Source organism: Zophobas morio, unplaced genomic scaffold (assembly GCF_036711695.1).
Source record: "Zophobas morio isolate AGI-343-1 ecotype UQ-CSIRO unplaced genomic scaffold, CSIRO_AGI_Zmor_V1 ptg000329l, whole genome shotgun sequence".
Classification (NCBI taxonomy): Eukaryota; Metazoa; Arthropoda; class Insecta; order Coleoptera; family Tenebrionidae; genus Zophobas; species Zophobas morio.
In genome coordinates, this window is record NW_026972433.1 from 187,916 (window position 1) to 211,357 (window position 23,442).

The 23,442-nt window shown below is 31.9% G+C and overlaps 2 protein-coding genes across 5 annotated transcripts; both read left to right on the plus strand.

Annotated features, from left to right (window-relative positions):
• The first annotated feature begins 18,465 nt into the window (after positions 1-18,465).
• LOC135119997 (small ribosomal subunit protein RACK1-like) lies at positions 18,466-19,988 on the plus strand. Of its 2 annotated transcripts, none has more exons than XM_064044354.1 (3): positions 18,466-18,507; positions 18,894-19,006; positions 19,097-19,988. In XM_064044354.1, exons 2-3 carry the CDS (start codon positions 18,901-18,903, stop codon positions 19,939-19,941), a joined length of 951 nt encoding a protein of 316 aa, XP_063900424.1. In that variant the 5' UTR covers positions 18,466-18,507; positions 18,894-18,900; the 3' UTR covers positions 19,942-19,988. The 2 variants fall into 2 exon arrangements, with proteins under 2 accessions (XP_063900424.1, XP_063900425.1); XM_064044355.1 differs by having other exon boundaries at positions 18,481-18,553.
• A 1,024-nt stretch (positions 19,989-21,012) lies between these two features.
• On the plus strand, positions 21,013-22,548 carry LOC135120026 (pyridoxal 5'-phosphate synthase subunit PdxT-like). Of its 3 annotated transcripts, XM_064044384.1 has the most exons (8): positions 21,013-21,101; positions 21,153-21,278; positions 21,353-21,444; positions 21,891-21,967; positions 22,029-22,084; positions 22,148-22,233; positions 22,296-22,373; positions 22,435-22,548. In XM_064044384.1, exons 1-8 carry the CDS (start codon positions 21,062-21,064, stop codon positions 22,483-22,485), a joined length of 606 nt encoding a protein of 201 aa, XP_063900454.1. In that variant the 5' UTR covers positions 21,013-21,061; the 3' UTR covers positions 22,486-22,548. The 3 variants fall into 3 exon arrangements, 2 of the variants coding, with proteins under 2 accessions (XP_063900454.1, XP_063900455.1); XR_010278473.1 differs by having other exon boundaries at positions 21,013-21,152; positions 21,208-21,278; positions 22,296-22,548; XM_064044385.1 differs by having other exon boundaries at positions 22,174-22,233; positions 22,296-22,548.
• The last annotated feature ends 894 nt before the right edge of the window (positions 22,549-23,442 follow it).

The following is a 23,442-nucleotide window of genomic DNA, read 5'->3' on the forward strand; positions in this document are numbered from 1 at the left end:
AATAAATCTAACTTTTATTAAAAAAAATAACTTAACGTTATTTAAATATATTTATAAAAGAAAACATTTTACTACTTGAGTTTGTTAAATACTAAATTGACTGTTAAATGTCTACTTAAAAAAAATAAACGCAACTTGATTAAATTTTTATAATGTAATAATAATTTATAAATTTAAGATTATGAATTATTAGCTATCTTACCTACAGATTAATGTATTTTATGTTTTTAAAAAAACAAACTCAATTGATTGAGGACTCCTTGGCTTTATATATTCCTTTATCTTATTTGAAGGGATTCCTCCAGGAGTCGGGCCCTGTGCCTTTTATAATAGTGAAGTACACATTTTTAATAATACTAATAAATTCAAATTAGGTTATAACTAATAAATCTTTATAAAAGTTATATATTTATAAAACAATTATAATTTTTTTCTACTACTTTTTTTTTAGTAAAAAAATCGGCAAATATCTTTTAAATCTAGAATCAATAGTATGGAAGGAAGATTAAATTTTGAGGAAGTATAGAATTGAGAAGTTAAGAAAACTATTATTATAAAAAAAAAAAATAATTTCGTTTAATAAGTATTAACCAGATTACAAACTTTCTTTTTTATTCACAATAATAAGTAACAATACAGAAATAATTTTATATCATAATTTATTTATAATTATAAATAATTACTTTTTTGGTATTAATTGAAATAAAATAAATATTTTTCGAATTTTTTCTTTAAAATTTTAAAAAAAATTAGTTATTTCCTATTAACTAAAAAGAATTTGCTATATAACATTATTATTCTTTGTCGCCCCAGTTAGTGATAATGCCCTGCTTTTATTATTATTATTATTTAAAAGTATTCATTGATATTTATTTAAATTATTAAAGTTTTTACTTTATAAAAATTAGTTTAAATAGATGACATTAGATATTAAATATTCTCTTATATATAATTCAAGACAAGTCACTAAAAAATAAGAAAAAAAAGAAATAAAGTTTTTTTAATCAAGATACTACTTAATAAGCAAATTTGCAAACTTTTCTTTTTTCTGAAATATAGAATAAAAAAAAATTTGCTTACTTAACTAAAAAACGGAAGCATCATTTATCTTCTTCCGCACCATAAAAATAGAAATAAAAATCGGCATTTGAATTTCTATCAAAAGAAATGGAAAATAAGGCTGAATATTTTTGTTTTTTTTAAAATTTTTATTAAAAATTAAGACGTTTTATAAATGAAAAGTAAATTAGTTTCGAAAATTTATTAAAAACTTAAAAATTTATTCATTATAAGAAACTTATACAATAAAAGAATTAAATTCTTGTAATTTCTAAGAATTTTTTTAAAGTTTAAAAATATTATTTAAAATTTATTTAACACATGTAAAAGAAATATATAAATTTAAGGTTATGAATTAAAAAAATTTAAATCTTAAAGTTTACCATAAGTTTCTAAACAAAGAATCCCAAAGATTTAATTAAAACTTAAACATTGTCAAACTTTTTCAATAAACTTTATTTAGAAGTTATATTATTTAAAGTTATATAAAAGTTTGATAAATTAATTAAATCAACCTCTTAAATTATATTTTTAGAGAAAAGTAAAATTTATAAAAAAAATTCTTAAATTTCAAGAAGTTCTTTAAAAAATATTTCAGTAAAGAATCTCTATAAACATTTAAAAAGTTAAAAAAAAACAAGAAAAAATTCCCAGAATCTAGTAATTACTTAATACAAAAAATTTTTGAAAATCATAAGAAAATCAATTCTTAAAATTTTTTACTTTAAAGTGCGCGCATAACATTGAAAGTTTGTAACTTTTTTTCAAGTAAAAAGTGTTTTCCTTCGCCTATGATGCTCTTGTCACAGATTGACTTTTGCTAATTTTGCACCTTCAAAGGGAGTAACATCTTTCTAATGGCCCAGCCATATAAGAAAAAAAATATTATTCCAATTGGAGGTTTAACAACTAAACAAATGGTTGTCAACGATATAAACTTTCTAAAAAAAGATCGTAAAATTTATGCATGTCTAACCTTTTTTAACTTTTGTGCCGTTTTCATTATAGCAAATCCTTTTTATGCTGTTCGAGGCAAATATTACTGGCAACTAAAGTAAACACGTTCGGTAACATTTTCAAGTAACTGAAAAACTAAGCTAAGGTTAAACTTTCACTACTTAAATATTTTTAAAAACTTAAAAAATTTTTGAGTAGAAAGGTTAAGTTCCTCTTCCGACGCGTTTTTACTAGTTTCCTGAACTCGTTCTAACAACTTTATTATTAAGATGGCACTATAGGCTAAAATAATTTTTTAGTATTGTAAACTTTTTTTTTGGAGTTGTGCATTTTTATAACTGCCTTATAACTTCCTTTTCTATTTATAAACCAGTTTAAGGGATTAAAGTTCGTTACGTCTACAAAAAATTTCTAGTTCCTTTTTTTTTTTTTTTTATCATTTTGAAAGTGCTAAAGCAATGTGGCATAATAAAAACCCAATACACCGAAAAAAACCTAATAAATATACTTTGTACTAACAAATTACTCCAAATTCGGTATTAGCTTTTTTTTAAAAAGTATAATGAAACTTAAGTCTGAACTGCCTTAAATTTGAAAGTTTTCAAAATAAGTTTATGTAAAGTTAATTATTCGTTAGTCAATAAGATAAAAATTCTTAACTGGAGTTAAATAGTTTCCCTCTCATATACTAAAAAGCTAAACCTTTACAAGATCTTCAATTAAAATGAGTAAAGGATCAACAATGAGTCAAAATTCAAACTTTTTTTTTAAATTTAAAAGATGGTAGCTTCTCCGATTACTTTAATAAAATATAGAATTTATCAATACATTTATTGTCATTAATAAAGGTACTGTATTCCCACGGCACACTATGATACTCCAACACTGTTTCCAAAAACTTTTTATAATGAAATCTGCTCTCAAACTCATGTGTCATATACATTAGTGGAAGTTCTAACTATACTTAATTATGCTACCATTAAATTTATTTAATTAAAACCTTACCCTAGCTTGAGGCAAAAAAGTCCCAGTTATCATCAAATCACCTGTAAAAAACTTCGAAGTAAAGTTACTTTTTACTTTAAAAAGATTTCGCTAGCTAGCTTATTACTTATATTATATAGTTGTTAGAAATTAATAATTTTTTACCTTATATATATTATATGTATTTCTTTTTTAAAATTGTAGAGGTCATAATTCCTTTATCGTACTTTTATACATATGTATTATTTTTCACTTAAATATTAGTATTACTTTCTTTTTTTTAATTATACTTTTTATGTATATTTACTATTTAAGATTTATACTTATATTGTAATTTTTTTTACTATTACTACTACTTTTTTTTTATTATACTTTTTATATGTATTTACTATTACATTTATATTAAAAATATATTATTTTATAAATTATTACTATTATTACTTTTTTTCTTTTTTTTTGTAATTATAATTTTAAAATATATGTATTATATAATTATTTATATTTTAAATTTTTTTAATATCACAATTACTATTTTACTTTTATTTAATTATACTTTATATATATACTATTCAAATGTTTTTAAGTTTAGATTTATCAAATTTTATTTTTTCTCTTTAAAATCCACTTTTTACAAGCTGGCGTGGCGGTTGCACTTAACCACAGTTGAACTCTTTTTTCGTTTGCTTTGCACGAGAGCAAATTATCGTGCCACGCTTGTATGCGTTGCATCCGACCAATCATAGCATATGAATTCGCTGTCTCTACCCAATGACTCATGAGCAATGCCTCTTTGAGAAAGTGTGCGAGCTGGAGTGTTGGAGGTGTTAATAAGTGCGAGATTTGCCAATATAAAAGACCCAGGGAAGAAGTAAAAATAAAGAAAGAACAATGGAGATTTTACAACATTAAGAAATGACAGTATGAAAATACCGAAGACTCAAGTTGTTTACGACAGTATTATAGTAGTTTTAGTTAGATTATTACGTTTCATATATACATCTTAAAAAAAGTCACCACAGAATTATTAATTTGTGCTTTAAAAAATTATTTACAGGGCAAATCATCAAAATTAAGACATTTGACCCAGAGTCAGTCTTTATGAATGGGGAAATGACTAAATTTCTAATTAACTATCAGATAAATATATATATTATGACAATGCATCTCCTTCAAAGTAGTTGAAAGTGCTATTCAAACTGTTAGGAAGGCTTTGTTTAAGTCTTGTGAATATAATGTGGAGAGAATTTCTATTTAAAAGAGTTAACATGCAAACACATCCGACGAGATAATGTACTGGAAGCTAGTCCTGGGTTTATGATGTTTAAAGAAAGAGTTGGTTTTTACTTACTCGGAGGCGAATTGTCGGAATTATCCGAGAATTTTAAATATAATATCGATATATGTAAAGGAGTTAATGAAGGAAAACCTCGACTTTGATGAAGTAGAAGAGCTAAAAGACACTTGGCTTGAAATGCAATAGCGAGTAGAGAGGAAAACTTGAGACAATAGAATAAGAAAGTAGTGAAGGAGACCAACCTTCAGGCGGGTCAAATGGTGTTTGTCGGGATTGTCTGAAGTTGAACTTAATGGGGAACTGATCGGAAGACATAGTAATCAGCTAAAGAAAACCTCTCTAAAGATTTACATTAAGTAGAGCTTTAGGCCGTTTAAGCTAAGTTTCATGTTACGAAATTGTTAAGAAATGGTATTAGCACAGAAGAAAAGCAATTACTAGCTAAAACCTTTGCTAGCAAGAAGGGTGGAAATTGGCTGGAGAAGAGTTGTTGCCACAACTGAGGAATGTATAAGTTACATGGGAGCAAGCTGTAAGAACCCTCTTAAACTACCCGACGAAAACTTAATTACAGAATATTCTTGCAGGACATGCAGGGCAACTCTTATGCATTTAACCCCAAGAAGTCATAAAAATTTTTTGAAAGCTTAGGGCCGATACATGTTATAGAGGGTAACTGTTATATAGATTATTAATATATAATTTTACGAGTAAAGCATAACTTGAACTGGTAAAATAGGAGAAAGATGTACACGCACAATCATCGTGGTTAATTATATATGTGAGATTTGTTCTGGGGGGTTCTCGAAACAGTCATTCTCGGGAAGAGTATAAACACCCTTCATAGCTCAAAAAAGGGTATTCGTTTTTGTATTAAAGCCGAGAGATAATTTTTTGGCAACATAATAAAGAATATTAACCTCTATTTTTACTTGTTACGCATTGCGGATGCTATATAGTAAACTATACCACGTGAGAGGCACCGTGATAACTAACACATGGGTAAACCTGAAAACAGCGTCTAACGTCTTTAAAAAAGAGTTAAAAGGGGAACAATGGCTGCATTTTATTGTTATCACAACCCGTAACACAAAGAATTATATTTATTTTCATGAATTTTTTGCAGCTATTAGAGATAATTAAGCTTCCAGCATTTTCGTAGAGCACTGTCTTGATAGTTTACAAAAAGGTTACAACAGTAACAATGAAGCTCAATTTAGTGAGAGTGTTAAATCCTCTATTCCTTATTATAAGGTAAGAATATCACAGTGCTATAGAAAAGCATTTGACTCAAAAAACCTTGGTATCTGAAATAAAGAATTAGATTACCAAAATAAAGAATATTATATCCTGAAAAATACCAAACAAACTACCAATAACTGAACAAAAGTAAGCCATACAGAAATTCTATTATAAGATAAACCAACTAAAAACATCTTAAACTATCAATAATATAATAAACACAATTTTAAACATTTTTCGGTATGAGTTATGTAAACAAATCTTTATTTTACAAATATGACACATCTTAATCGAAATCCTAAATTTAATCTAAACAAATATACATAAATGGAATTGTATTTAGTATTTCTGAAAAGTTATTAAGTAGCTTAATTACTTAATGTTATTGTGTTGCCTTCCGTATTAATGGACTAATTAAAGATAATATCAATAATTTATCTTTATATCTTCCTTACTTGGCAAGAATGAGATAGCTAAAAACTTGAGGGGACAGTATAACGTCTTTATTGTGGTCACAGGTAAATCAAAATATCTTTATTTACTGGATCAAAAGTGAGGTAAAAGAACTTTAACATTTTAAGAGCCAACCTAATTCCCTTGTGCTAATCGAAAATTCTGGTTCTCTAGTCGTTTTTTATAACAAGCAATTAAGAAGAAATTATTGGAATTATACCTATTAGGTACAGATAAAATTTAGCTTTATTCTTGGCAAAAGAGCCTATGAAATATATTATAATTATGAACGACCATAACTAAATAAAGTCAGCCAGTTTGGCCATAACCCTTAACGAACTCAGGAGACTTACCTGTTTTCTCAATTTATAGAGCGTCTTTTGGACGCGAACGAACTTTAGGCGGTTAAACCAGTTCATTGTCCCCTATAACTCTCCAATGTTCACGCCGGTCATGATCAATCTTCTCAAGTGCACGACAACCATATCCACACCTTGCTATGTTTCCTCATGCCTGGAAAGTGAGGGTAAAGATAAAAAATAAGACGCTAATTCAAACCTACTGTATAATGTTGGTACGTACATAATTTGTCGAAGGATTATCAAGGACTTAAGGCACTTAGTTGTAGCCTAAATTACTAGTTACAGACTGTCCTTTAGTCAAAACGAAACCCTTCTTTTAATATTTGTTTCTCATTTCTTACTAAGTTTTGAATACAGAGAGAGGTAAAATTATAATTAAACTTATAATCAATGGAAGTAGTTCGTTAATTCACCTAAACCTTAATAAACTGAAAAAAAAAAATTAATAAAAAATAAAATAAGAAATAGATCTATTATATATATCTCTCTCCCCAGAGTCATTCTAGAGTGCCACCATATATGAGAAGTAGCCACTAATTACTCAGGCACAAGTAAGTATACTAGAGCCAGAGTACGCCTCTCACAAAGTCAAGATATGCAATCTAGTAAGTCTCTAGAAGAAATATATATAAGATCAGAAGTTTACAACTAGTGCATTAGTTCCGAGAAAGTATCAATAGTGCTGTTAACGTACCACTCATTAGGTTCAGGTCATTTATTGTAGAGGCTCCACTCATAAAGTTATCCGAGTCATTATAAGTTGCCCAAAGCTTTAGGTCGCACCTAGATGTCTCTGTTCAGATAGATTACCCAACTTGACTTAGCCAGGTTATTATTGTTATATTTCAGCGGTGTAGCTTGGTGCTATGAATAATAGCATTATGCATGTTTCCTGCTTTGGACCGTGGAGGTGAAACCTTGGGAGCTTGAGCCTTTATCCTTTATTTTGTCAAGTATATTCTTTATATTGACTAAAGAAAAAAGTAACTGCTTTTTGCCTCTAGGCTGGCAATGTAAACTGGCAGGAAAAATTGGCTTCCAAGTACAGTAAAGGGTTACTAACTATCACATAGCCAGTAAAAATACTACAGTCCACTTGAAATCCTTTCTAGACTGGGCATACAATTTGTCCGCTCTGTCAAAAAAGGTAGCGGTAATTACAACAGCAAATTATAAGAAACGCTTAATTGCAAAGACCTCAAAGAACCTCAATATAATCTAAATTATGACTTTTATGGTAATTCAAAATCTCTCGGAAACTACTTAATTTGTAGATAATTTGGGTTTTTATTAAATCTCTTCTATAGCTCCAGCTAAGAATGTTTAAACTAATAACATCCACCCTCCTTATGCCCCTTTAGGCTCGAGAGAGTAAGATGGCACTCTTTAACTGAGGTTAGGGATCTAAAATGTTTAAAGTTTCAATTCTTCAAATCATAGTGGTAACGGTCCTACTCTAGAAAGAGTCACTCAATTCAGCAACCCTATGGGTATACAAGGGTACATTAAAGCTACAGGCAAAACTATAGACACTCGTACGAACCCTTATGGACTAGAAATCAATCAAAAATTAGCCTAAAAACCTTATTAACGCTTTCTGAGGGAAGACCTTAGATAAAGGAACCTTTTCAGTTTTAAAATCAGTTTGACTTCGGATCAAAACTCTTTGCCTTAGCCTTCAATCTAAGCTTAGTGATGAAACTTGGTTTAACTGTTGAAAAGAGTGCGAAAGTAAATTGTAACCAGCTAGAAGGTAACACACCGGGCCGGAAAGATCGAATGATAAAAAACCATTATGAATGAAAGAGTAACCTCTCTTACTACGTTCGTTTCAGAAAAAGGTAAGACTAGTAGCAATAGTTAATCAAAAAATCTTACGTTAGAAAAGTTTTTCCCATTTTTAGGAGCAAGTCTTTCTTGATAGCAATATTATTTTAACTAATAGAGCAACTCTTGAACACGACTAGGACAGTAATGTTAAGAGGTCCTTTCTCTCACGAATTAGAGTCATCGATGAAACACCCATTATCTTCCTGAGGCATAGCAACGTGAGCGGCGCGATTATATATATAGTACTAGTACCTAGTACCTACCATAGAACAGACACAATTTGCTAGGCAAAGGCACAGAACAGTACCAATACCATAGACAACACCAAGCCAGGTAGGTACTAGCAAAAGGTACTAGTACGATACACCAGCATAGCGCACCGAAGCCGCTCTAGGAAAAACAAGCAAACACCGGTGAGAGTGTCCATGCTATGACACGACGCAGCCGCCTGCTGCCACCGTGCGCTCAGGAAAGAGCACAAATCTAGGTCACATCACTCATAGCTAAACTAGTAATCTGTTTGCGTTCGTCTTTGGTACTAACATAACAGACCGTTCATCTAGCCACTTAGCTGTGTTCATTAACTATTTATTTAGTGTTCAAGTTAATTACGTCAGATCTTCCATTGATTTTCACAAAGGAGCATCTCCGGAAGGCGATGCTAGAACTAACGCGAAGCAATCTAACAAGTAAATAGTTTGGTTGGTTCTCTTCTTAAAGATCTTTGACCTTCTTCTTACACTAGAAGCTTTGTAGCTAAAGGCAACGAGAGAAGCTTTTTCTATCTTTCTATACAAGCTGATACTCGGAAGCTCGAAATAATACGGTGTTTTATTTTATTTTATTTTTAATTATTATTTTCTTTTAAAAAAGCTTAGGTTCTTTTGATTATAAGTAGTAATAATTTTACCTGTCTCTGATTTCAACTTAATACTGCATATTGCTACCACTAATTGCCCGACCTACACAGCTGAAACCTTCCAGCTTAACTTTAAGTTAAGATATAAAAATGGCCAAGATCGCTCTGATCGCAGTCAAATTGATGCTCTCCGAGAGGAGACCAGCATTTAAAATATTTAAGAATAAATAAGAAAAGTAATACAGTACAGGCTCGAGAGTCGAGGCCCAAGTATAGGCTTCTCCCTTTATATGTTTTTTGGAGACCTTGACTCTCCAAAATAGTCTTCAATTAGGTCAAGAAGGTGTTACTTACCAGTAAAAGAAACTAGGAAACTAGTCAGTAGTCGAAGAGCTAGCAAGGGGCTTATACATTTCACATAAGTAAGGACTATGCTAGAGTGTCAAATGGTTCTATTTATTTACTAAAGAATTCTGCTGTTCATATAGTAGAAACAGCAAAATTGTTCTAATAATAAAGAATTCTTCAAGTCATTGAGTAAAGAAATATTATCTTGGTGGAGAATTATTCTAGTCATCGAGTGGACAATTGTTCACTAGATGGAGAATGATTATAGCCACCTCGAAAATACTTCGTATTCTCTTTAGGTGTTGTGATTAAACTGCTAAAACATCCTTCTCGGATAAGCTAGTTCAAACCTAGTCAACTCCGTGGTTTATCCTCCTTCTTTTACTGAGTAGTAACATTATTTATGACTTTTGAGAGTCAGTTTTGTAGTGAAGTCCTATAAAAATTACGATAAGAAGTAAGACTTTAAGGCCGTCTGGATGCCCGCGCATATGCCACACATAGCAATCCTCACTCTGCCAAAGAGTGTACTTGTCTCTGCGAAGGCTCCAAGATTTAAGAGCATGGTCCAAAGGACGAAACATGCATAAATGCCACCATTTATAGCGCCAACCTACTCCACTGAGGTATAATGACGTACTTAACTTCAAATTAACACCGAATAATAATCTAGATCGCGGTAATCAAAAAGTAGTTTGCACATGCACTTCGTAATCTAGATGAAAGATTCCTTTTTATTGTTAATGCTACATTTTATCTAGGGAAGTAGCTATATATTGACAGAAAATATATAAAAAACATGTCAGAAAAAATGCTAAAACAGTTTTCAATATCTTCTTTTACGATAATGTCATGCTAACATTTAAAACAACTAATATAGGGCTATCTTTCAACTCACTATAACGTTGTTTTTTATCTGGCACCTTCCCCTCTTTAAGGGGATTTTATACCCTCAAGTTCTTTGGAATCCGTATAAGAGCTACAAGTTAGTTCGCTCATCCTCTCGTTGCTTCCGTAAGTCCCGGCATGCTACCTAAGTAAACTGACACAGCGAAATACTACTACTAAAGGCTATGTTACCTTCTCATTCTAATCGGAATGAACCAAGTAAGGCCTAGAAAATTTGAACAGACGAAAGCGGTACAGATAGACGGAACAATATACTCTAATTGCCGCTAATGTTATACTATTATACTGCCTGCGCTTTGATCGATACTCTTTTTATGTTGATCCGCAGATCTTTTGATTTTGTGGAGTCATAGGCTAAGTTATTTAATGTGCCCTATTTTGAGAGAGTTGATTAGTTACGGACGAAAGCTAAGGATAGATTATAATGACTCTTGTCTCTTTCTGAGTATCTATAAATAGGCTTACGTAATGATTAGTATGTAAATGGTACTGTTAGCATTTATTCTCTATTATAATACACTATTTGAATGCTGATGATTTTGTAAATCTTTCTTAGGGTTCTGTGTTAGAGCTGCATATTTTAACCTTTGTGACAGGTGATATATGGGTATTGTGCATAATTCTGACTCCATCTTGTTTGCTATTTTTTGAAGTAATCTATACATTTTGTCAAAAACGGGTGCGTTTACCAAAGTAGCGTCCATTCATAAAACCGCATGCTTGTTAGTGATCAGTTCGTTAGCACCCCCCTCTAACCTCTTACAGTACTCGCCAGGGCTATAAGGCTGACACTAACGCCTCTTTAAACTTTGCAAACTTTTTACACGTTCGACAGTTGGCTCATACTTTGTGCTATTAGGCAGGTTTCGGCAAGATAATAAGGGGACAGCTGCGGAGTCAAATAATAAAAGAGAGGATTGTTTTCCCTCATTTAAATAAAAAGGTAGCTCCACAATAAGGGCAATATTTGCTTGTCCACGTTTTAGTACGAAATTCTTCTTTGCCTTTTAGACATTGAAATTTTTTTTAAATTTGGTAGTTACGCGTTTGTCACATTAAATATAATGGGATGCGTTATCTTTCCATCTTTTTTAACTTATCATACAGATATTTACATTTTTATAAGGAAAAATCTGTGTTGGTTACTGTTTTGGGGCCTCCATCATACATCTTTTTTATTACTTAATTCAAAGTTAAGGCTAACGTTTAGTAAAAGTGTTGTTCAGCAATGATGGTATTTTCATACTAATCCTCAGACCAGTGAGTCATTGCAATAGTTTTCTAAATGTCTGCCAGTCTAAGTAAAGCTTGAAGAATAAAACAAGATAACATTATCAAATAGAAAAATATAACAGAATATATTAAAGTATTAAACTAAAGAATAAATTAAAGAACAAGCAAGACAACGAATTCCGTGAATTTTTATATTTCTGGCCTTATAAGTAGTATCCCTTAAAGTGAGGACTTCGTAAAGCTCATCTTTTTCCCTAAAGATTTTCCAGTGATTAAAGATTATAGCACTTTTAGCTGATGATGAGACCCTATTTTCCCATTTTCATGCCTTTTCACCTCTTTGCGCACGTTTTGATATTTATGACAAGATTTATGAGTAATATGAAAGGTCGAAGTAAAATTAACGTAAGGAAGACTAAATACCTATATATTTTTAAAGGAAAAAAACCGTCTAATTAAATTTTGTAGCTAATATGCTGTGGGCCTGCTTGGAGTTTTGAGGAAAATATCTTGGGCCTATTATGGACAACAAACTGACATGGGCGTAACATATAGATCACATACTATTTGAAACGAATAAACCAATAGCAGCACTATATTCTTGCCCTAATAAAAAGAGTAAAGTTACTCAAAAAACAAAGCAGCTAATAAAAAATAAATCGTCCCTTTTAACCTAAGTTTTTCCTGTATGAGGTTATTACTCTTCTAAACGCATCGAGAGCAACAGTTCAATATTGCCTTGTGGCTAAACTTTACCGGGGTACGAATACCTCCAACAGGATATGTATACATATTTCCCCATGGTAAGATCTTAAATTGAATAGGTTAGGGCTTGATAACTTGATATATTTCCAGTGCCATGAGGTAAGCGCCCACTCTTTGGCGTTAAAGGAAAACAAATTAAGAGCCTAATTGCTCGGTTTCGAGTCCCTCCACCCAACATAAAACAGAAGATCAAGTGCCCTAGACAATACTTGCTCTCGCGTAATTAAGTAGTTCTATCGATATTAATAATGATTAGAAATCGATCAGAATGAGTAAATAAAGATGAAACAGAAACCATTCATTAGTAGGATGCCTAATTACTGGAAGATAAATAAATATATAAACGCCAGATCTTAATTTTCATTTTTCTTTCCTTGCTTTGTTTTTTAGTCGCTACGTCTAACATGTGTCCTAACACTAATGGTACTGAGTATATTGCACTTTAAACTTTGCGAGGCAGGCCTTTGTGTTCTCAATACAGTAGCAGTTGATTTCTACTTCTTCTTTGATTTTTTTTAATAAAATTTTCGGCTAGTGTCTCACTTTTCTCGTTTAGAGACTGGCCCACTTTTAAGTAATGCTTTCCAAGAGATTCAGTAGCTTTTGCGCTCTAATATGGTAAAGGGTGCAGAAAGTGAAAGCTCTATACACCTCGTAAGCTTTATAGATATTGCAAGAACTTTCAATTACTGACGTTTAATACGTTTTAAGCTCGCATATCCCAAATAAACCAAAAGCAAAGCCAAAAATATGATTTGTGTTCTTTTTCCAGGTTTGTTAGTACTCCATAATTTTTATTATTTATCAGCATTAACTTTACTACAACTTAAGTATAAGCATCTATTAGTTTTTCCATACCTCTTCATTAATGTGCTGCTAGCACGTATTTATTTGGTAAAAAAGGAAGGAGAATATTTTCACTTGCATCCGACTTATTGAGAGACATTTATTAAGGCGCTCCTCCCATCGACACTTTTTACGGCGTGGCGCATTGTATATTCCCATCTACATTAAAATCTGGCACACGGCGCTTGTGGACTTTGATACAGCAAGTTAAAGAAACAAAAAGTAGGGACTGTTTTCATTATTTTTCCTTTATAAAATTATTATTGCATAAAAACAAGCACTATTTTCAATCCTATATTTAGCAGTCAAGTTGGTTATTTAGTCCAGCTTTATACTACTTTATTGATTTAGATAGTGGCTTTAGAATCGAACAATAATGCTATCTGGCACCACTCATTCTATAGATCTTTTGCGTGGTTTTTAGTGGACCTTAATTGCTCGGACGACATGTAGTTTTTTTATGTAAATGATCGGTAAAATCAAGCGCAGACTGCTCAGTTTGGCAATTATTTAGATTATTTGAAGAAGTCTGTATTTAGTTCCGTTAGTAATCTCATCATTTATATATAAGTAAATATTTGTGAGGAATATTAAAACCTTAAGTGTACGTTCAAAAAGTATCGTGGGGCCCTTAGAAGCGTGCTCCTTTCCAAGGTTAGTATATAAGTTTTAAGTCCCCTTGTAGTTAGAATTTTTACATACACATCAAAAGAGAAGTAGTTCCTCTTCGGAAAGCTTTAATTCGTTTAAACTCAGGTGGTAGTGTAATTTACTTTACACGCGCGGAGATGCGCTAGCCATTAGCCCAGAAACTTGTTTTATTGCGTCTATAGAAGCGAAATCGTGAAATTTTTTTAGATATTCAAAAGATGCGTAGGCCAATATAGGAACACATACTCAATAACGGCGTAATTTCTTTTTAGTGCAATGGGACAAACTGCGCACAGCAGCGTTAAATCGAAGATACTTGCCAGTGAGCCCCATCGTTAGAGGCGAGGGGGTTTTGTGAATCTTTTCGCGGTGGAAATTTGCTATTACCGTAGATGGATACCCTCCACTTTCAGCACTAGTTGGCAAATGTTTCAGGTTGCACTGTGGGTGGGGTTCTCTAAAGGACGCGTGGACGGCGGTATAACCGGCGTAGAGCGCGACGCAGCAGCTGTGGGGCTGTCTTTATAATTACTTTGCAGCGCCAACATAATAAAATTTAGATAGTATTTGCTAGAAAATTAGGAATGTTCGAAATAATCCAAAATTTTAAATTTTTAACTTTTTTGGTAGCTTTCAGTATCAGACTTTGTCTTTTCTGGAATCAACTTCCCCCCATTTTTATAAAAATCCTTACTAAGGAGACCTTTCCACTCATGCATCTTTCACTGCTGGCCTTGTTATACCTAAAACTGAATTCCGCACCTATTGCTTGCTTCATCTAGCTAATTTCTATTCAACTAAATTACCATTTTGTACTTTTTGCAGTGAAAAGTTTTTCTTGCATTTTCGTTTGAAGGGACTGGTACTTTTCATTTTTCATTTTTATCTTTCAATAACTTCAGCAAGGCTTTGATCGCATAGTCACCTATTTTTGATTAATTTAGAAGAATGAAGGTCTCCTCGCCTTCTGTTCTTTCCGTGTTTTTTCTAGTGACCCGTTCATTCAGCAGACCTTTATGTTTTAATGCAACCCCTGGTAACGAAATACAATAAATTTTTTTTGCAGTCTTTTTTAACGAGGCCTTATCTTTTGATTAACTGCTTTTACATAAATTTAGGCAAGGTTGGAAATTTTTGGTGCATTGTAATAAGAAAAATACTAAATGTTACAGTATACACAGCACCTAAGGCACAATTTAAAATAGAAGACACAAAAAAAAATTAAACATAGATTACAGAAACATGTTATATAATACATTAAGTATAAAGTACACAACCTAAAACATACAGACAAAAGTATAAACACAATCACAAAACACTAACCCACTAAATTTTCTCAGGTTTCTGATTGGATTAATCCAAGATAATATTTCCTGTGAAAATTTAGTGGATTGTTTTGTTTGTTTTCCGTATATTGCGTTTTTGTGCCTTGGGTGTGTATTAAATTGTGTCTTAGGTATTGTGTATTGTGTATATTCAAATATTTACTATTTTTTTGTCACATTGCTCTTTAAGTTTTTTCAAAACTTAGTAACTTATTTAGCGGAAAAAGTTCTTTCATCGCTTCCCTGTTCTTTTCCTCTGCAGTGATATGTCTAAAAGTTGATAACAAACTTTAATTTGTCCCAGGCTATCGTCGGATTCTGAATCGCATAAGACTTCCAGCACGGTTTCCTTATTTTTATACCACTATGAGTCTTCTAATTATAAAAGTTTTCTTAATTCTTAGTTTCTCTCCTATTTTAAAAATCCTTCTTTCTAAACCCCCCCCCCACGTTTTTATATACCGCTAATTTATATTTACCACAAATTAAAGAAAATTTATAAAAACTAATTTACATAAATAACTCTTGTTAGTACGCTAGCAATAAACACTGTTTTATGGGGCGCCTTAAAAATTTTGTGTTTCATATTAGGTACAGATAACTTGAAACCCACCGTAGCAATATATTGTCGTAGCTTTGTATATAATCAACTTTAAATTAAAGCAGATATCATTTATATAATATAACAGTTTGCCAAAATTATTCAGATTAAAAAATTTGTTACTGTTATAAGTTTTTTTTTTTTAACCTCGAAAGAATTGGCTGTATTTCAACCATTTGCGCGATCTTTACTTTTCTGTGTTAATTTGACAAAAACTGCTACTGAATTTTATCGACGCTTATAAATAACTTGCTCTATCAGACACAACCCTAAAGTGGCGATTTAAACATGAGCGATAAAGAAAGTCAGTCAGCAAAAATTTTCATGATTGAAAAACTCCAGGCACTAGTGGGCGAACATCCTTATCAAACGCAAAAAATACTTGCCGAAACTCCACATGTTGCCCAAGCGGCCATTTCCAAACGTTTTAAAAGCTGTGGGAAAGGTATCCTAGGAAGGAGGATGGGTACCGCATGAACTATAAGAAAGAGATATCATAAGGTGTCTGAAATTCTACTTAACAGGCAAAAAAGAAAATAATTTTTACAAGGAATTGTGACTGACGAGAAAAATGAATCTATTATAATAGCCTTAACCCCGTAAAACTATTGGCGATCCAATACTATTAGAATTTATAAAGGAGAGCTTAGATAGGCGACCCACAGAGACCGAAAAAGAAAGTCACGTCGAAGGTAATCGAACCCACCACCTGGGTTTTTGCGGCAGTGCTCTTAACTGTTGAGCTACGACGAACCATGACCCCAGATGACGGTTTCACGTTTCCAACCTCTTATACACCCATATTGATAACCCTCATACCGGGGTCTTAAGGCGGTCTTGGACGCCCTTAATGTTTTTATAACAACTCTCCGGTTAGGGGCTTAGACCAAATCTTGAGTGCTTTTGTATTTTCGTATAGTTTTTCTCAGGCTGAGACTTTTGCCAATCCCGAGTGCCCCCTATGTTTATTGTTTGTCCCGTTGACCGGGGTTTTCAGTCGATCTTAGGCGCTCTTACGTTTAGCTCAAGGCAAAGATCGTGCTTGTAACGTAATAGAATATATAAAGGTGAGGTTAAATACGCGACTTTCAAAGACCGAAAAAAGAGAAAGAATTGCGTCGGTGGGAATCGTACCCACTACCTTGAGTTTGCACGTCAGTGCATTTAACTGCTGATCTACGACGACAACTCTTGACACCAGTATGACAGTTTTAAGTATTTAAGTTTTAGACAACTGTCAACACCAACCGCCAAATAGCAAGTGCATATGGTTTGGAAGCCATGCTCTATATGGTGACCAGAGAGGTGCGGTGTATTTTTATATATTGAAGCCTGGTCACACAGTCAGGGTATCTATACCCAACAACAACTGTTCGTTCAAGAAAAGCATTGCATTAAAAAAGACCAGAGCAAGAAGAAAGGCAACATTAAAGTAATATAGCATTATAACAATGCTTGGTCCCCCGTCACTAAGACAGAGAAACACCGAAAACACTTCGCTGGGAAGTGCTATCCCATGAGGCTTATCCATCAGACTGTGCCCCTTTAACTACCACTTGTTCCGATTAATGGCACTTGCACTTGCTGGTTAACACTTGGACTCTTCTGAAAACGTCGACAAATGAGTGTCTGAGCAGATACCCTCTAAATATGAGTTGTTTCTTCGAAGGAAGCTCCGCTTATTTTTAGAAAAATACGATAAAGTCATATCTAACGATTGCCAATATTTTGAATAATGTCTCTTAACTATTTATTTTATGAATAAAGATTTAATTTTTAAAAAAAAAGACAGGTTTTAAGTTAATACACCTAACCTTAAAGACCTAGGGTAAACATGGAATTCTCTTGACGTCTACAAATTAATGCATATTTTATATAGTATTCAACTTAAATGCATAGTCCCTAACAGAGATTTTATATATCTTCACATTTCTCACCCAAGTTTATTAAAACATTTCTGATAAGTATTACGGTTTTTAATTATGAAAAGGAAACTCAGTTAATAGACAAATTATATTTTAATTTAAATTTACAAAGAAAGAGAAGGTAAGAAGAGTAATATCTTAAACTTTCTTAAGAGTATAGTGTTATTCTTACATAAATACTTTACAAACTTATATATTATAAATAAATAAGAGTATAGAGAAGTAAAAATAATAAGAGGCTGTAATAATTTATTTGATTGTTCTATAGACGCCTGACAAACATTAAGAACAACGAAACAGCTCGATGCGCACACCATCCTCTATCTATTTAGTGTTGTACCCTCAGGCCCCCCATAATCCTGGTTATATTCGTTTCTTTCTTACCAAATTTTCAGTCAGTCAGTCAGTCAAGAAATACTGAGATCTGATAATTTTAATTTATCAGTCGCTAAGAACCAAAATGAACTAATAATCCGTAAAAAGAGCATAAATAATTTTATTTTTATTAAAAAAAAAAAGTGTTTAAAAAGAGTATGCTTCGTTATTTGCTGCTAATTTAATATTTTATCTTATATAAGTACAAAACGGGTGCACGATATATTAATTTACCGTAGACATTATCATGAAATATTATATTTACTGAATTTATTAGCTCTGTTATCGAAGACAACTATAAATTTTGAAAAAAAATTCAGGTGCCTAACAGCTAAAGATTACCTCCTACTAACTTTCAATGTAACTTACCAGGCGCGTGTCTTTAAGGTTGCATGGGGTTCGAACCTTATTTTAAGGTGCACTAGCTTATCTTTCTCGCGTGCGTCACTCGACTCTCTTCCTTCCTGTGCGGTGCTTATAGCTGTAGAGGTTTGGTTTTTCTCGGTCATATTCCTTGCCTCAATTACCCTTTTTGGTTTCTAATATCTTGAAGCATTCTAGATTTATAATTAATTAAAGTTGTATTTTGGTTTTTATTATTAAGGACTTTTGCTTTAATACTATAGAAACGAAAAAAAAATTGGCTTACTAGTTCACTTTTTTTTTTTTTTAGAGTATTTACATATACTAGCGAAACCAAATTACAATATCTTTGTGACTTACAAAGTTATAATGGAAATTGCATTATTAAAGCAGTTTTTAATTACTAACTTTTTTCATAGAATAAGCAATTTTATATAAGCTAAAAAAAATTTATTCAAATATTTTTTATCGACTATCTATTATTCATTTACTAATTTTTTTATTTATTAAAGTATAAAGATGGCTGAGAAGTTATCTTTAATTGGTATTCTGCGAGGTCATACTGGTTGGATTACTCAAATAGCATCAAGCTCCGTGGACGACTTGCTAATATCCTCCTCTAGAGGTGAACTTATCTATATTCTAGCATAAGTTATAACTGATTATTAAAGTTATATAAAATGTTAACAGATTTTTCGATTTTATTTTATTGCAGATAAAACTCTCATTGTTTGGAAAATTGAAAGAAGTAGCCTTCGTTTTGGATACCCCAAAAAAACTTTGACGGGGCACAACCACTTTGTTTCTGACGTCGTCATTTCTTCGGATGGCCTGTTTGCTTTGTCCGGTTCTTGGGATAAAACTTTGCGTTTGTGGGACCTTACAAGTGGAGAAACTCGGAAAATTTTCCAGGGGCACAAACATGATGTTCTGTCTGTGGCCTTTTCTTCTGATCACCGACATATTGTTTCAGGTTCCCGTGATAGAACCATTAAATTATGGAACACTCTCGGAGAGTGCAAGTACACAATGGGAGCTGACAGTGATGATTCTCTTAAAGGCCATTCTGACTGGGTCTCTTGCGTAACTTTTAATCCAACTGGACCTCAGGTAATCTCTTGCGGCTGGGACAATGTTGTCAAAGTCTGGGAGCTAACCACGTGTCAGCTGAGAACTAATTTTATCGGTCATAGGGGTGTTATCAATTGTGTTACTGTGTCTCCTGATGGATCTTTATGTGCTTCTGGCGGTAAAGATGGGTTGGCTATGGTATGGGACTTAGCTGAAAATGGAAATTATCAGTATACCTTTGAAGCCGGTCACACTATTGCAGCACTATGCTTTTCACCCTCTAGATACTGGCTTTGCGCTGGTGCAGGGTCCAAAATAATTATTTGGGATTTAGGTACAAAAGCCAAAGTTAGGGAAGCAAGTGTGACCCTGGTTGGAGAAAATAAAAAGCAGACACACCCTGAAGTTATTTCTCTCTGCTGGTCGTATAACGGTGATGTTTTATACGCAGGGTACACTGACAACCTCATCCGCGCTTGGGGGGTTTAACTTGGTTGTTGCTTCTTTAAGGGCTTTACTGTTTTTTTTCAAATGTAAATAAACTATTATGTTTTGCGCTTTTATTAATTTAATGATGACTTTTAAAATGGTTTTAACTATTACAACTGACTCATTTAATAAAAAGAAATCTATAAGGCAAATCGATAATAAGTTTTTTAGAGTTTATTCTTTAATATAAAATTAGGCTGTAGGGGTTGACAGAGCGATATTTGTAGTAAGATTAACTTAAAAAAGCATAGTTATGCCTTACTAAAATAGTAGAGTTAATAGTTTTGGATATTTGTGTAGGGGTTAAATTATCTGCTATAAAACTATGCACTTGTTGGGTTTAAGATTCAAACATTGCTTAAAGTTCAAACGCCTTATAACAATTTTTAAGCTATGAGCACTTTTTTTGTTTATAAGCTATTCCCATTGCTTTATGTAACTGCAGATGTAACGGTTTAGGGAGTAGATAGACGCTTATTGCCTATATTTATTGGTTGCGATGCGGTTTAATGCACATTCTCCGTATAGAAAACAATGAAGTTTTAAAAATAAGTACGATTAAAAAAAGTTGATAAGTAGACTTGCAGGATCTTTGTGCCTGGCAAATGTTAAGTAAAATCCCGTGATCAAGATTATAAAGGTATTCTACCAAAACTTTAAACTCTAAAATTGATGCAAGCGGAGAATTTACTGTATAAAGAGATTGGTTAATAGATCTGGAGGAGTTATGTGTTTCGAAGGCTCCACTTTCGTAAAAATTAAAGTGACCAGAGAGTATCTTTTCATGCTTATAAATAGCCTTTAATTACTATAAAACAAATTAAAGCATATCACTTATAAAAATAACGACAATAATTTGTTATTCTCTAACAATAAACACTAAATTGACTAGCGCCACAACAAATTAAACGAAAGAGATCAGCTTTGCTTGAATATTGTTTAGGCGTACCTCGTGACACGGCTTTCATATTCATCGTTGGATACACTAGAGTCATTTGTATGATCTAAAAGTTTCTTATTTCTAACTTAACTTTGTGATAACTTTTTTTAAACAGGTTGCTTTGACCTTTGTTATCGCTATCATTTTACATTTTTTTTTTTTGGTGGAATTTTAGGATTAATGAGTGAAATTAGGGAAGGACTGCGGATCGGTATATTAGGTTAGAAAATTGGGTTTTGCTACGCACCAAGTCTTTAGCTTGAACAAATAGGTTTGCAAGGCTCTTATAAGGCTCATGAGGAAATGTTTAAAAGTTTAATTAACAGTTATACCTTGTCAGTCTCTATTATAAAGAGTACTAGTCAACTTGTCGAGATAGACGGCCTTATTATTCCTGGTATTTTTAAATTTATGGAAGAAGGCTACTTACTAAATATTTTTTAACTTAATAATTCATTGTTATTAATCAAGGAGGAGAGAGCACTTCTATTTCTTTGTTGTGCGAACGTTCTAACTTGTATGAACCACTAAGGAATTTTGTAAATGAAGGAAACCCGGTGTGGGTATGGTTTAATGTTTGAATTCAAACGGCTTTTGTAGATGTCTGAGTTTAATTTTTTTATAGTAGCTTTTTGGTTTACTTTTTATGCTTTTTTTATAAATTTTTTATTTCATAGTTTTATGAAACGTAAAAATACTTAAATTAAGTGTGATCCATAAAAAAAAATATGATTTATAAAAAAAAAAGGTTTCTGTTCTATACTTTGTCCCTCGCCTTTTTTGTATTTGGTTTGTTCGTACACCATCCTTTAAAACATATTCAAGTTTTTTATTTTCCCCTTGTAATAAAAAGCTACTACTTTGTAAAATACACGTTTAGTCCCTCTTTTAATATTTATATAGTTTCTAGATGGATTATTGTGTCACTAAAAAGTGTGAGGTTATTTCCTCTACCTTGTGCGTTTATTTTATAATATTATATTCATTAACACATACGGCTTTGTAAAAGGGAACTTGCGCGGGTTTGGTGTTTTTAAGTAAGTACGTCTCGCAAGTAAAAAATGGTGGTCAAAAGTTCTTGGAAAGGTTACTTTTTTTAGTACTGTATATTTTTAAGTGAAAATAGCTCTAATAATAACTTTAATAGCATGGATATAAAAACTGAAAGAAATTACTTTGGTTCACAGAAAGATAGCTTTGAAGGTCTATAAATAGAGTAAACTAAACTGTTATTAAGTTATAACAAAAGCTTTATTTATTAAAAAGTGCTTATAAAAACTCCTTGTTTAAAGGGAAAGAAACCTTTTCGATGTCTATTTATTCGGGCTCCTGTTATCACTGCTGTAGATCAAGTGCCTTGCTTATTAAATGTTTTAATAAACATAAGTTTTTCTCTAAATTTTATTACATTTAGGACAAAGTCGAGGCCTTGGCTGAACTTGAGAAAAGTGGAAAGAGCTTAATTGTTGCTGCTCGTCAAGAAAACAAACTAGTTACGGGTTTTAATATTATATAAATAACTCCATATCGCTTTCTGCACGTGTTTACAATAGCTTTCCACCCGGAGCTCACTGACGATCCACGTTGGCACCAGTACTTTTTAGATATTGTTAAAAGTCACAAAAAATCTAGTAAGGTGTAAATTTATCTCCACACTTAAAAAAGACAACTTTCTTTTTATTTTAATGAAATAAAGTACTTTATAATTTTAAAAAATACACCTGAAAACTTTTCTGAGCGCTCAAACTAAACAAGGAAGAAACCAAATAACTATATGTAAATAATAAAATTAATTCAGCGAAATTGCTACAAAATGGTAGGACACTGTTTTAAAACTATTTATTGAAGCTAAACTCAGTGTTTATTTTTACCCAACTGTAAACAGTAAAACTTGAATTTATTATAGAAAAGGAATCCTTTCACTAGTCTGTTTTTATTGTAGAATATAGTTAACAATTATGCTAATATAAACAAAATAGTAGAAGTCGTATTCGATAATAACATACTTGATGTCTTAATAGTAATGGGTTCAAAGTTATGAAAAAACGACGAGAAAACTGCTTAAGAGTAATATAATTCGAAAAAACTTTAACAATATATCTAGCATACTTGTACATTTATTGTATTTAATATTTTTGCAAATATCCCCTCTTATTTTTTTTTTAAAGTTCAAATCTAAGTAGTGCTTTTACAGATTTACAGATGGAAATTAAGCTAAAAAACTAATTAACTTGAAAAAATTTAGGGTTAAGGTTACGCAACTACGTTATCAACTAAACTTACTGTTAAGGCACTCAATAATAGAAATATTGTTAAAGTTTTAGTTGAAGAAAAAATATATTTTTTTTCTCAACAATTTTTGTAATTATATTTTATTAGTAATAAAACTATAATTATGTGGCAACTTACCATTCGTAATATTTTAAGCGCTGTAAGCACTTTAGGTCTGGGCGTCTTTTCCCTTTTTATATAGCCCTTATGAGCCGTTTTATATTCTTTGTTGTTGAATGTCTAGTTGTAATTTTTTAACAATTTTTTCATAATCTATATACAATATGTAA

What these genes read in the sequence shown, in the direction of transcription:
- LOC135119997 (XM_064044354.1), top strand. Translation starts at nt 18,901, where the DNA reads ATGGCTGAGAAGTTATCTTTAATTGGTATTCTGCGAGGTCATACTGGT. An exon ending in GCTAATATCCTCCTCTAGAG is followed by an intron (nt 19,007 to 19,096) that starts GTGAACTTATCT and finishes ATTTTATTGCAG; the next exon opens with ATAAAACTCTCATTGTTTGG.
- LOC135120026 (XM_064044384.1), top strand. Translation starts at nt 21,062, where the DNA reads ATGAGTGAAATTAGGGAAGGACTGCGGATCGGTATATTAG. An exon ending in ATGAAGGAAACCCGGTGTGG is followed by an intron (nt 21,445 to 21,890) that starts GTATGGTTTAAT and finishes GCTTTGTAAAAG; the next exon opens with GGAACTTGCGCGGGTTTGGT. An exon ending in GGTCAAAAGTTCTTGGAAAG is followed by an intron (nt 21,968 to 22,028) that starts GTTACTTTTTTT and finishes TAACTTTAATAG; the next exon opens with CATGGATATAAAAACTGAAA.